This window comes from Vitis vinifera, chromosome 18 (assembly GCF_030704535.1).
Source record: "Vitis vinifera cultivar Pinot Noir 40024 chromosome 18, ASM3070453v1".
Classification (NCBI taxonomy): Eukaryota; Viridiplantae; Streptophyta; class Magnoliopsida; order Vitales; family Vitaceae; genus Vitis; species Vitis vinifera.
In genome coordinates, this window is record NC_081822.1 from 8,660,418 (window position 1) to 8,674,273 (window position 13,856).

Consider the following 13,856-nt stretch of genomic DNA (forward strand, 5'->3'; position numbering starts at 1 on the left):
AAAGACATGCTATAAACGGACAAGATAAAATTTGGTGAGATTACCGGAGCTGGTGACTTGGAGTTAGAGCTTATTGTCATACGATTCATACCTATCTCCCCCACCCACTCGGCTCGCTTTCCTCGAAAGCCATCTCTGCTTCTCATCATGGCTATGCCTCACCACCCTTTCCAACAAGAATCCAAGCCCTACAGGTTTTCATCTCACATATGAGAACAAATACTTTTCCTTTCAAAACCCTAGAGGCCTCAAACATTTTATTCCATTTGATGTAATCGTTTTTTTTTTTTTTTTTTTTTCAGGAATTTGTACACAAACGAGGGTCAGATTTCGCAGCAAGCCGCCTTCTATAGCACCACTAATTTCCAGGATCAGTCTCATCATCCGCCGTATATCCCTCCCTGTAAAATCTTTCTCTTCCCCACCTTTGATTTTCTTTTGTAGGCCAGTTTGGTTGATGAGAAATCGTGGGAAAAGAAAAAGGCGAAATCTTGGAATCTTTCTACAGCTTAAAGTTGAAGGGGGACGTTGTAAAATTCATAGTTTTCTTTTCATTTCTTTTATTTTCCTGCGTTTTTCCAGCTTCCAAACGGTGCATTTCTTCTTTCTTTTTTTTTTCTTTCCGGATTGAGTTTATCTCACATCAATCGTACAATCCGTTGGGCATTTCCTTTTGTTTGGTGTTTGTGTTGATAGTTCATGTGGAGGGTTTCGCACCTGGGCCCTTCGCTGCGGCGGACGGAGATGATGGCGGTGGTGAATTGCGATGGAATTATGGGTTGGAATCCAAGAAGAAAAGATTGAAGGAACAGGATTTTCTGGAGAATCATTCGCAAATATCGTCCGTTGATTTTTTGCAACCTCGTTCTGTATCTACTGGGTTAGGTTTGTCACTAGACCATGGTCGAATGGCTTCATCGGGAGATTCCGCATTTATTCATCTCATCGGAGATGACATCGATCTTGAGTTGCAGCGACAGGATGCCGAGATTGATAGGTTTCTTAAAGTTCAGGTCTGATTTTTATAGGAAGACCTTACCTTTGTAGTTAGGTACATATACTGAAATAGTATAGATGGGATTTGCATATGGTATTTTCCATGTTTCATACAAAGAATTGTTCACTTTATCCATTTGATTTTCTCCAAAAATTTACTCTGTTTTTATTATTCATTTATAGATAATTAGTGGTTATGATTATGTATATATGATGATCTTCTGCTGTTTTTTCACTGTTGGTATGACATACTTTGCATTTTCTCTGTTCTAGCTGAAAGAATGATCTTAAGTCCTATTCTTCATATAACATTTCGTATGCTGAATAGAAATAAGAGTGGGAAATCAATTCCATTCCCCTTCATTGATGTGTTTAGATTTTTTTTAGAATGACATGAGAATAAAAAATTCAGTAGTATGAAAACCAAATTTCGCTCCCACTAGGATCCTGATTCCTCTAATCTACGTGGTATTATGATTCACCTCCATTTCCAATTTCCACATACCAAATGCACTGTCAAGGTTCATGTTTGTTAAGATTTGTGAGTGAGTCATTCATCCTAAAATGATCCTTTTGGCTTACAAGGAACTTGCATTGACCATGGCATTGAAGAAGTTTGTGTGTGTTACTTGTAATTTTAAATCATGGTATTATCTTTCACTGTGAGGTTTGTGAATCTGGCACTTGTTCTTGTTAACTTGAAAAAGTGATATTTGTAGTCGGGAAGGTGTACGGATGTCCCAAGGGGATTGAGGAAGTTGGTGCTGTTTTGTTTGGATCTTAAACGGGCCATTGATCTTTGTTAGTTTTTAAACAAGTGCAATTATTTTCTATGTAGTTTAAGATTGTGACATTTAAGAAAATTCAATAAAAAGTTCTTATTTTTCCTTCTCATTTGTGGTTGTAGTTGTATATTTGTAGAAGTAGTTAGAGTCATATTGAAGAGATTCTCTCAACTGTTATTACATTGTTTCTTATCTAACTCTATTTTATTAAGATTATTAATTTACAAATAAATTACATGAAAATGAATTGAAACCATCATTCACACGATTTTTTAATTAAAATTTTTAATCACATCTTTATATAGTCGTTAAAAAATTACGATACATGATATGATATAATAATATGATACATTTTTTATGAAAATCAATACATATTGCAATTCATATCTTATTTTAAAGTGTATCTTACAATATATATATATATATGATACATAGAATGATACGTGATATAATGATATTATGATACATACATTTTGAACTATTTCCCATAATTTTTAAGAAAAATCAAATTAAAATTTTTTTTGTTAAAAAATTTATTATGTTAATTGTTTAAAATGTACTAAAAGATTAAAAATTGATCATAAAAAAGAGAAATAGGTAAAATAATCTTATATGAAAAGCTACATTTGTGTTATCAAATGCTATATTAGAAGTCAAATAAATTTATTTTTACAATGAGCATTGGAGAGCTTTTATTTGAATGGTTTGAATGTTGACAATGAAAATGACGTGATTACTGAATAAATTTTTTTTATATTAGCTTTCTTTTTAATTTCTTTTTTGGTGAGGAAGGGATGATGAAGAACCTAGAAAGCTGGATATATATATATATATATATATATATATATATATATATATATATTAAAGTCATATTTTATTAATGTGAACTTGTCAAAACTCTCCATGTTTTCATATGATATAATATAGCTTAACTCTTTATATCATACTATCTTCCATAAAATTGGTTATACATTACTCTATGTTTCATACTTTCAATAGATATACACACATATACATATTTTTCTATTGATTTTTCACTATAACAAAAAAAATTACGATACACAATACAATACGCTAAATGATATATATAAAAATAGAAAACAACACACAAGGGAGGGTTGGGGTTAAGGAAGCTTGTTTGTTTGAACAAAGCTCTTCTAGGCAAATGGATTTGGAGATTTGCGCGTGCTAAGGAGGAGCTTTGGAAAAAAGTGCTTGAGGCAAAGTATGGGCAAGAGAAGTTTGGGTGGAGGACAAGGAAGGCAAATGGGGTGTTTGGAGTTGGAGTTTGGAAGGAGATCTTGAAGGAGTCCGCTTGGTGTTGGGAAAATATGGTGTTCAAGGTGGGAAAAGGCAATAAAATAAGGTTCTGGACAGATCCTTGGTGCGGGAATAATGTGTTGTCCCAAGGCTTCCCGAACCTCTTTTCCATGGCTGCCCAAAGGAATGTCACAGTGGAGGAATATTGGGATCAGAATTTGGGTCAAGGAGAGTGGAATCTAAGGCTGTTAAGGGACTTTAATGATTGGGAGCTGGGTATGGTGGGCAATCTGTTAGTTGAGTTGAGGGAATATAGAGAAACTTTGGAGGAAGACTCGGTGTATTGGAAGGAAGGAGAGGACGGGCTGTTTAAAGTCAAGAAAGCATATAGTGTGTTGGCAAATACTAAAGGAGTTGATTTCCCTCATAGCAATGTTTGGGTGGACAAAGTTCCAACCAAAATTGCTTTTTTTGCTTGGGAAGCTGCTTGGGGGAAGGTCCTCACTTTGGATAGGCTGCAGAGAAGAGGGTGGCAATTCCCTAACCGATGTTTCTTGTGTGGGTGTGAAGAGGAAACGATCAATCATATTTTAATTCATTGTACAGTGGTAAAAGGGTTGTGGGATATCATTCTTGTGTTGTGTGGTGTACAGTGGGTCTTTCCAGAATCTGTGAAGGAGGTTCTATGTAGCTGGAAGGGCTCTTTTGTGGGGAGAAAAAGGAAAAAATTGTGGAAGTCCATTCCGCTATACATTTTTTGGACAATATGAAAGGAGAGGAATAGGCTAGCTTTTGAGGGGGGAGTGTTAGCATTTCAGAAGTTAAAAACTTCGTTTGTGTACAATATTTGGGGTTGGGCTAAAGTGTACATTGATATGGAGTCAAATTCCCTAATAGGATTCTTGGAGTGGTTAGCCTCCAATTAGGGGTTGGGTTGTTTTGTTTTTTGTTTGAGAGGCCATAGCCGCCTCGTATACTCCCTTGTATGCTTTGCGGCTTTTTTGCCTTCTTTAATATATGTGCTTGCTTATCAAAAAAAATAAATAGAAAACAACACACAATGCGTTTTATGAGTTAACACCTATGGTACCTATAAAAAAAATGAGTTAACACCTATAGTAGTTATAGTTATATGTTTGTTTAAGCAGTTATAGTCATGTATTTGTATGTTGTTCGATCAGTTATACTTCTATGGTGGTTCAAGTAGTTATACATCCATTTTACGTTGCCACTAAACCTCTATTAAGGCACAATAAACTTACTCAATTCTCATGCAAAGTGGTTAAATCATTTTTGTCTATTTGATTCTTTGCACACGTGTTATCTTTCTGACTAAGAGGATATGGCCATGTTTTGATTGTTGTGGGTGATAACTTTGGATGGTTAACTTTTTAATTGATAGAATTGTTTGCATTTGTAACAGTGATGCCATGTCAATTGACCATATATTTCTACTTGTATGAACACTTGAGATTGTGGGTGTTTATTAGGGTCAGTGGGTAATCAGTTTCTAGGTATCTTTTCTTTGATGGAGATAAAAAATGGGCACTATGTGGGCAAGCTATTTGGAGGTTTGGCCTTATTGTATTTTGTGCCTTTGTGGTATATTTGGAAGGACAGCATAAGTTTTTGAGAATGTGAGGTTCCTTATTATTAAGTTAACAGGTGCATTTTTCAATCTATTATTGCAATGTGAAACCTATTGAGCTATTGTATGTGATTATACACCCTTTATTGGTTTCTTGAGCTTGTCCCCATTGAAAGTGTTGCTTTGGATTTTGAGTTTGCTTTCTTTATTTGTCAACAATATTTGGTCATTAAAAATGGGTGAAAAAAATTAGATCTACCACTCACTGGAAGCTAATGTATTTGTTGTTTGTTTTAGTTTTTGTTTTTGCTTATGAAGGATTCCAGTCATTTAGAGCCCGTTTGGGAGTGTTTCTACTCTAAGTGTTTTTAGTGCAAGTGTTTTTTTAGGAAGTGTTTTTAAGAGAATCACCTCCCAAGTGTTTCTTCAAAAAACACTAGAAGTGATTTTTCAAAATTTTAAAAATGTTTCCTAAATTTTGCCAAACACCTATTTTTTTTTTCAAAAATGTTTTTTAGGTTAAAAGCGCTTCCTGAAATCACTATCGAACTCTTAGTAACAATGAAGTATTGCTAAGCATTGATTATTTTACATTTATTTCTGATAACTTGAATTTGTAGCAATAAGTAAGGCATTGTTATAATTTGATTATTTGTACTTTATTAAGTATGTTTAACTTTTTACTCTATTAGAGTGACCGGATGCGGCAAGCTATCTTAGAGAAGGTTCAGGCTAGCCAACTTCAAACTATGTCGTTATTGGAAGATAAAGTCCTCCGGCAACTCCGTGATAAGGAAGTAGAGGTGGAGAGCATTAACAAGAAGAACATGGAACTTGAAGAGCGGATGGAACAATTGACTGTTGAAGCGGGTGCATGGCAACAGCGGGCAAAATACAATGAAAACATGATCACTGCCCTCAAATTCAGTCTTCAGCGAGTCTATGCTCAGAGCAGAGATAGTAAAGAAGGATGTGGTGACAGTGAGGTAGATGATACAGCTTCTTGCTGCAATGGTCGTGCCATTGACTTCCATTTGCTTTGCAAGGAGAACAATGATATGAGGGAGTTGATGACGTGTAAGGTCTGCAAAGTTAATGGAGTATGCATGCTTTTGTTACCTTGTAAGCACCTTTGCCTCTGTAAAGATTGTGAAAGCAAGTTTAGTTTTTGTCCCCTGTGTCAGTCATCTAAGTTTATTGGTATGGAGGTCTATATGTAATGGGATATCTTCAAAAAGCTCCAATATGATGTTAAAATTATATGCATTGTGCTTGTCATTTTTTATGGTCGCTTCTTTGTTATGGTTTGCTATTTTCTTCTTTGGCTCTTCTGTATTTCTGGATTATATACATTGCATATTAGGAATTCTACACATTACTTTTCGAAAAATTTCCTGTCATTGACAGGAATTACCTTGTATTTTGTGTTACTTGTTGGGTTAAGTAGCTGAAATGATACAAGACTTTCATAAATATTCATGTAATGTGATTTTCACTCTAGTTGTGATCTTAGGTTCTGTTTTTTGTGTTGTTATTGGATGGCCTGAAAATATTTTTTTTTCTCCCTTGAAAACAATGTTCAAAATCAGCAATAAATGCAAGGGGAAAGGTAGAGAATGGGAGGAATGAACAATTGCTTTTTGACTGAAACCTGAGATCCTGGTGATGCTTTGTTATCAATTGGCCAGTCCATTTGTTATGGGGGACAAAAATAGGATTACCCAATAACTCAGGATTCTTACTGTACTTTGCCTTAATGTTTGGCTATTATTTTGGTTCTCTGTTTAGTTATTTGATTTGTGATGGTTTCATAATTTCTTCTGCTATCTTGTTGAACTGACATTAGGGAACCCTTGCTAGATTTGTACAAAGGGTTTATTTTGTGCAGTTGCAAGGAAGCTTTATAACAAGGTATGTTATTCTCAACCCGACTGAAAAGAGCCTTTAGGCAAACACTAAGACCATATTTGGTGCAGTTGTATCTCTTACTAAAGTGCTTCTTTGAAAAGATCAATACCCATGATAGGTTTCCCTTTTATATGGAAAAGTTGTAAACTTCAAAACTTCTTCTGAAAGCCCTCCTGCAAATGCATCCTACTTCTAACTTTACTGAAAAGAGTTCTTGGAGCTCCAGCCTCTTCTACTTTTAGAGTTGTTTAGTGTACAACAAATTTTGGAGTTTTCAGCACAAACAGTGCGCCAAACACGGCTTAAGGCTAAGAATTAAGATCTCTTAGTCCATCTGAAGGCTCTATCACACAGCACCTTAATAACATTTGATGGAATTAGATGGGTAAGTTTGGATTGGAATAGAGTTACTGAAATGCCAAGATATGCAATAAAGAGTAATTTGGATCGTTTCTTTTACTCTAGTGAGAAACTAGAGTGGAAGAGTTTTAAGTGTATTGATAATAATCATTTGCTCAAAGCTTTGCATGCCATTGTTGTGCTTGAGAAATGAAGTGTTATACTGTGCTATTGTAGAATCTTTCATCCCTCATTCCTCGCTTATAAACATAGATTGGTCACACAAGCTTTTCATTTATCCAGCCATAGAAATACTTGTGATTTACTTTTATGCTGTATCATCTTGAACATTGTTATCCTGCATTATGAGACTAATCTTTCACCATTGGGATACGGCAGAAAGTGCTACTTTGCAAGGAACAAAAATATGCAAAAATCTTATCTTCATGTGTTCTTTTTTCCTTTGGCTTTCTCTTTGACCTTTTGTTGAATGTCAGGAGAATTAAATGGATTGTATTGTTTTGTTGTAAAAACTTATTGATTATCTGCTATTTATTTATATGACATAGATTGTGTTTTCCTTTCACTTCTGGAATCTTGAACATTTTAATTCATCGACTCACTACTTTTTTTAGAAATTGTTGCTTTGCATTCGCAGCAGAATGTGACTCCTTGCATGCTCCTGGATTTCTTGCTTATCCAAAGGTCTGACATAAAAAGGAGAGCAGCCGGACCTTCAAACTATTTGTTTTGTGAAATGTTAAGTGTGGCTGGTCAAATCTGGAGGGTACCCCTACTCTTAGTAACCAGTCAATTATTTCTAAAATGTGCAATTAATGTGACCCCAGCATGCCTGGATTCACATCCTACCCAGGTCTAAAAGTTATAGGAACCTTTTAGCTTTTACGGTTAAGAGAATAAACCGGGTCTCTTCTTCCATTGGTACAAAGATGAACATAACTTGCACAGAATATCAAGGTCTCTAGATCTCAATACTTTAGAAGTTGCGGCTTTGCATACTTTAGAGTACGTTTGAAAATTATTTTAAAAAATATTTATAATTTTTTTAATATTTAAAAGATGAGATAAAAAATTTTAAGTATTAAAAACATTTCTTAAAATGAATGTTAAGCGCACTCTTAATATGTTTAGCCCTTCAGATTTCTTTTCAGTCATGTATCCTGTGATTGATGGGTGAAATTGGGTGTTTCCTCTTGGCCGTACTGGTGACGAAGCTCAAAGTCTCGGCTGATCCATCAGACTGACTATGATGGGGATGGGGTTCAGCCTGGAATGTGTAGGCCTCCTTAGCATGCCAATTGCCAACATTCAATTTTTTGGGCTTTTGGGATTATGAAGCACCTAAAAGGCTAAACTCTAGGCCAAGTCATGTTTGGATCCACCCTATTGAAGCCGTATCATGAGGAGGGGCGTTTTGGGTACAAGTCCTTCAAAGTTCAACCTGCTATTAGAGCCAATTGGGCTTCCCTTCGACATCCAAATATGCCCTTTGTTTGTTTGGACACAGCCCCCGCGTGAACTGCAATCAGAAGATACTATCAGTACATTGATATTTTGTGGTCCCCTTTCATGTCCATGGTCCATGGTACGGTTCAAATGAACTTCCAGAGTTTCTCGCTCCCTTCCTCTCTCACAGTTTTTTAATAAAGTCAAAAACGCATTCATTTTCCCTCATATTGTTTTTCCATAAAGCCAAGAATCAAAAGTTTCAAATTGAATCCTACAGCTGGCAACGTTTCATCTAAGCTTTGGCCACTGCTGTAGTGATTTCAGTTCCTACTTCTTTTCCCCCCCTTCTTAACAGGCGAGATTTGGGCAATTCGAAGCAAACCCGGTTTTAAATGATTGGATTTGGACCTGCCAATCCAGCCTTAATGCGCCCTCAAGCGTACTAGCCACTAGCCACACTAAGTGCCATTTTTATTAAAAAGAAAATAAAAGTGTTTCTTTTCTTCTGACGCTCTAGCTCAGGGATGGATTGCACACCGTCCAAACGCATTTCATAAGCTTCTAGGTCGTATATAATAATTTTATTCACATAATTCCTTGCTAGCTCAATTGGACTAGTCCCTGATAAGAAGGCCGAAACTGGTCCTGTGGGATGAATCTTGGCGAAATTCTACAAAAGAGGCCAATGTGCCTAATAAGAATGAAGAAAAATGATGTATTTCCTTCGATGGTGGGTCAAAGAAGGCGGTAGTCTTTTGTTTTTTTGTAGACCGAAACCTTGCTAGCCCAAAGATAGAATTTTGGATTCCAATCCTCCTAATTGGTTAACAAATTCTGATTTGTCCCCTCCACTGACCCACTGCGAAACTAGCATTGAAATGGAGCCTCTTCCCAAAAGACAGTACTCAAGCCGAGCTGAGAATATGTAGCGAGGCATTATAATAATCACCATCAACTTTTCTCGTCTAATTATGTTTTTAGAATGGTTGAAGGCTTGGGAAGCAAGTTTTGTTTGTTATTTTGGACAAAAAGTAGGGAGGAGAGGAGGAGAGAAGAGAATGCTTTTGTTTTAAGGGGAGAGGTGGAGAAGATTGATGAACTTTTTTCTAATCATGCCTTAGAAAGTGATGACAAAGAGGAAAGTGAATGTGCCTCCCCCATGATTATTAACTATCTGCACGCTATTATTCCACCTCCACTTCCACCTCCCACCGCAAACCCCAGCCGATCCAAGTCCTGTCATGCCTTTGCCTTTTCTTCCTTATCTCTTTTTATTTTTATTTTTTATATATATCTTAAAAGGGGGCTCATCTAAAACTTACATATTACTTACATAATAGAATTTCAATTAAGGACGAATGACTTCACTTCAGTTCAATCATCCAACCTCCCTCCTTATTCCCTATAAAGCTGGTTTCTTCTCTCTTTTTCTTCTTTCTCTTGTGGGGTCTCTGCCATCTCTATCTATATGCCTTCCCTCCACTTTGTATCTCTTACCTTCTTTTCATACGTTTCTGAATTATTTTTTGGACTCCATAGGTGTGTGTATTTTTACACTGTCAAAAGTTATTCCCTTCCTTATTCTACTGTTGGTTCACAACTGAACATGTACCTTGTGATATGCCCAAAGCCCCCCAGCCCCCCACCCCCCCTGCCTGCCTCGGGCATGAGGTTTAGTGGGATCAGATACAAGGTTGACAGTATAAATGTCTGTACCATGCAGGTTGATGGGTTGTTGTCATCTTCTCCCTCAAAATGGAGGATGCCTTTGGATCTAGCTTCTGCAAATTTATTTGCTAATCTAGAGGTTGTGCTTCACCCTTCAACATGCCTCTAATTATTGTGGCTAGGAGTCCATAAACACAAACTGAAATAATGAATATATAGATAGGATTCAAACAATATTAATTAATGGGCTATTCAAGAGACAAAATGAGCTAAAATAGGTTGATGATTTTGAGCTTTGATTCTATACGTAAACACATTTATCTGAATTGAGGGCGGGACATCATTTGTTCTTAACTGTTCCTTTTATTGCTTTCCTTCAGCTGTGATTTGCAGCATGGCAATTAAAATTATTAAAAATGGAGAGTGAGAGGGAAGGAGGAGGAGGAGGAGAAGGAGGTGAAAGAGTAGTACTATATATACATAGAGAGAGAGATGCATGCTACGTATTTCAGTCACATACAAGTACAACAGGATGAAACATTTATTCCTCCATGATTTTAGCATGCTAATCATTTGGTGGTGAGGAGCGTCTCAGAAATGAACTTCGCACAAATTGGAGGAAATCATTCTCAATATCCAACCCAGAATGTGGACCGTCCACCGAGTTGTGACAATCAAGTGATATGCATCAGATCACTAGCTAGCTTTTTGGTTGATATGATTGAGAAGCCAAAAGGGGTGTCCCCCAGGTGGATAATTGGGTGTCAATAATATTTCTATGATTATGGAAATATGTAAAAAAATCATGTAAACGGGGCCAGATCATGCAAATGATTCCATGATAAATGCATTCCCCCAAAACTGCAAATTTTCTCACCCTCCGATCATAAGCCCATAAAAATTTCACCAAATTTCGATGACATCGGATAGCGATTTCCCAATCAAACTAATAATTTATATGTTGCATTATTGGCTGTCATGAGAAAAAAAAATGCCACTTTAGGAACTGCTTTGTAAGTAATGGACGTGAGAGGTGGGTCTTCATATGCATGAAATGATGGTGAAGAGGATGATGGAGGGACCCAGATGGAGTTTTGATCATAACCACGGAATCCCTTGGATTGAGGAGTTGTAGCAGCAGCAGCCTTGAACCCTGGCCCATGGGACCCTCCCTTCCTCCACCTTTTCTTTAACGTTCATCAGCCACAGTATAAAAAGAAGAGAAGAGAAGAAGAAAAAGAAGGTGATGTGCATGTGATCCAACAGCCTTTATGTTCCCCTCTTCTAACCAATATGCAAAACCACCACTCACCACTCACCCATCCCTCTCCCCCCCTCCCTTCCTCCATCTCTGTCTCTTTTGACATTCGGTGACTCAACTTTTTCTCTTAATCATGTTTAGGTCATACATCCATTTTTATCTTTCTATTAAACTTACTTGGGTCCCATTTCTTGACATGCGAGGTCGGCCATTTTCCATCATCCCACCCCCCCCATCCTAACCCATCTTTTGTATCATCAAACACCCCATATGGATCTCTCTTTTTGGTGCAAGCCCTACTGTGGTAGAATCTGGTGGTTCATCAATCGTCTTATGTACACGTATCACTAATTAATTAATAATTAGGTAATATTGTTCACGTAGTAGGACGTAGAAGTTGAATTTATTGCCTTTAGGAAAGAACGGAGAAAAAGAGGGAAAAAGAAGAAAGGAAGGAAGAAAATTAATGGAGGAAAGACATCTCTTGTTCATGTTCTCTCCTTTTAATGTATCTCTAAAGTATGTTAAAATGAGCTTTCTTCTTTTGATAAGAAGGGATAGGCCATGCAAGTCTAAACCTTTGGTATAGAAAATCCTTTTGGACCTATGCTAGAGAGAGAGAGAGAGAGAGAGAGAGAGAGAGAGAGATATTATAGAGAGGAAGCTGCTTTTTAATGTCTCTTTTACAGGAATTTGAACTTTTTGCATGGCTGCAAATCCCTTCCAATTTTCTAATCCATCTTCTCTTTCATGGATTCTCCTCCCATCTAATCAGAACCAGCCTGGGTTTTATTAACCTTGGTTAATTAACCTAATATTAAGTAAAACACTTGTTCTTAATCATCATCTCTTGAAATAATTTTTGGGAAAATCTCACAATCAACACAGTCACTATACAGTGTGGCATGAAAATAATATTCACCTTGTCAAGTAATAGTCGCTTAAACACCCCCCACCCAAAAAAAAAAAAAAAAAAAAATCTTCCTCCCTTGTCTTAATCCTTAAGATGGAGCCGAGCCGATTCTTGGAACTCCAAAACCCTGTCATCTCAAATAATATAAGCTCCTGTCTTCTATACAAAGAAGTGTAAAGTATGATTTATATTTCTTTAAAATTATTTAATCCTGATTTCAAAGAATTATTTATTTATACTCAGGAGAATATTAAAATCATTTCATCATGATATGCTTTGAATATTCCTATTATAACAAAAGAATTAAATCTCTTTCCAAAAAGTTAATCTAACCTTTCATGTATACTTGTATGAGAAATGGTTAGTCAATTTTTGTTACAAGAAAAGACATGGATTGGATGAGAGTGACATTAGAACATGACAAGTTAGAGGAAAAAAAAAATTCAGAAGCTACTGCACTCAGATTAATTTATTTATTTATTTCTGACTCAGGACATCAACCGAATCACGGCAATCAAAAATAGTAAAATTAATCCATAGGGTTAAATGACCACTAAAGTTACTCCTCTTAACGAGTTTCGAAATCTTAGTAGCTAAAAAATAATTATTTCCTTATTAATAAACTTAATAATTCCCTAAATATAATTATTTATTTAATAATCTTTTCATGGAAATTACAGCTTTTTGGTAAAGTACTTGGAAAGAAAAGTGAGAGATGAAAATTTTTGAAAAGAAAAAAGTTTGGATATTTATGTTTATGATACAATATAAGTATACACGTATTCAGGAAAAAGGGCATAGATGTGATTGAGATAAGCAAGAAAGAGAGGGAAAAAAAATTGGGGAGTGGATACGTGGAATAGAAAGACAAACGGGTATCTTGTCCAGAGGATTAATACGAGAGAGGACATTTGGTGGTGGGATCCATATCCTCTTCAACCTCGTGACCCATAGCTCCTTTCAGTCTTTCAGATTGGTTGCACAGGTTCAACGTCTTTGACCGACCACCTCCCATTACCATATATATGATTCTTATTCACTTCCACAAAGAGAGAGAGAGAGAGTGAGGGAGAGAGAGAGATGATTGTATTTTTATTTTTATTTATTTGAACAACTAGTGTTATTGAGTTATAAAAACTTATAATATGGTATAAGATGTTGTGTTTCTCGCCCTGCAGGAGAGGGTCAGTGAAACAGACAAAAGAGAGTGCGAGAAGAGACAGAGGAAGGAACCTTGTAGCTTGTCGTATAGAATACAGATTTTGATTCTTTCTTTTGGAGAGAGAGAAAAAGAAACAACTTCTCTCAATATAATACATATGTGTCATCAATTTTTAATAAGGGGCTTTTATCCGTATTCGCTCTGTGTTTTAAGCTGTCTCTCCTTGAAATTCTCGTTTTTTAGATTGTAACCTCTCAAAATGTCTATATATATATATATATATATATATATATATATATGATAATAATTTGTTCAGTACAAGTTATTGTTTTTTCAAAAGGTATCGGCGGTGGTCATGTGAGAGGGGAGGTGGGGTTCACTTTCACTGGGTTTTAGAAATTAGAATAGAATCTTCTTGGCTCTTGAACGTGTAGAGATGGGAAGGTTTTGTTGGGGATACATTTACTATAGTGACTAGTGATGGTGGTGGGCTCGCTAGGATCTGT

At 36.2% G+C, this 13,856-nt stretch overlaps 1 protein-coding gene across 1 annotated transcript; it reads left to right on the forward strand.

Moving 5' to 3' along the window:
• On the forward strand, positions 1-5,895 carry LOC100241956 (probable BOI-related E3 ubiquitin-protein ligase 2). The gene is made up of 4 exons (XM_010666262.2): positions 1-194; positions 303-403; positions 697-1,013; positions 5,322-5,895. The coding sequence occupies exons 1-4, from the start codon at positions 148-150 to the stop codon at positions 5,847-5,849; spliced, it is 993 nt and encodes a 330-aa protein (XP_010664564.1). The 5' UTR covers positions 1-147; the 3' UTR covers positions 5,850-5,895.
• The last annotated feature ends 7,961 nt before the right edge of the window (positions 5,896-13,856 follow it).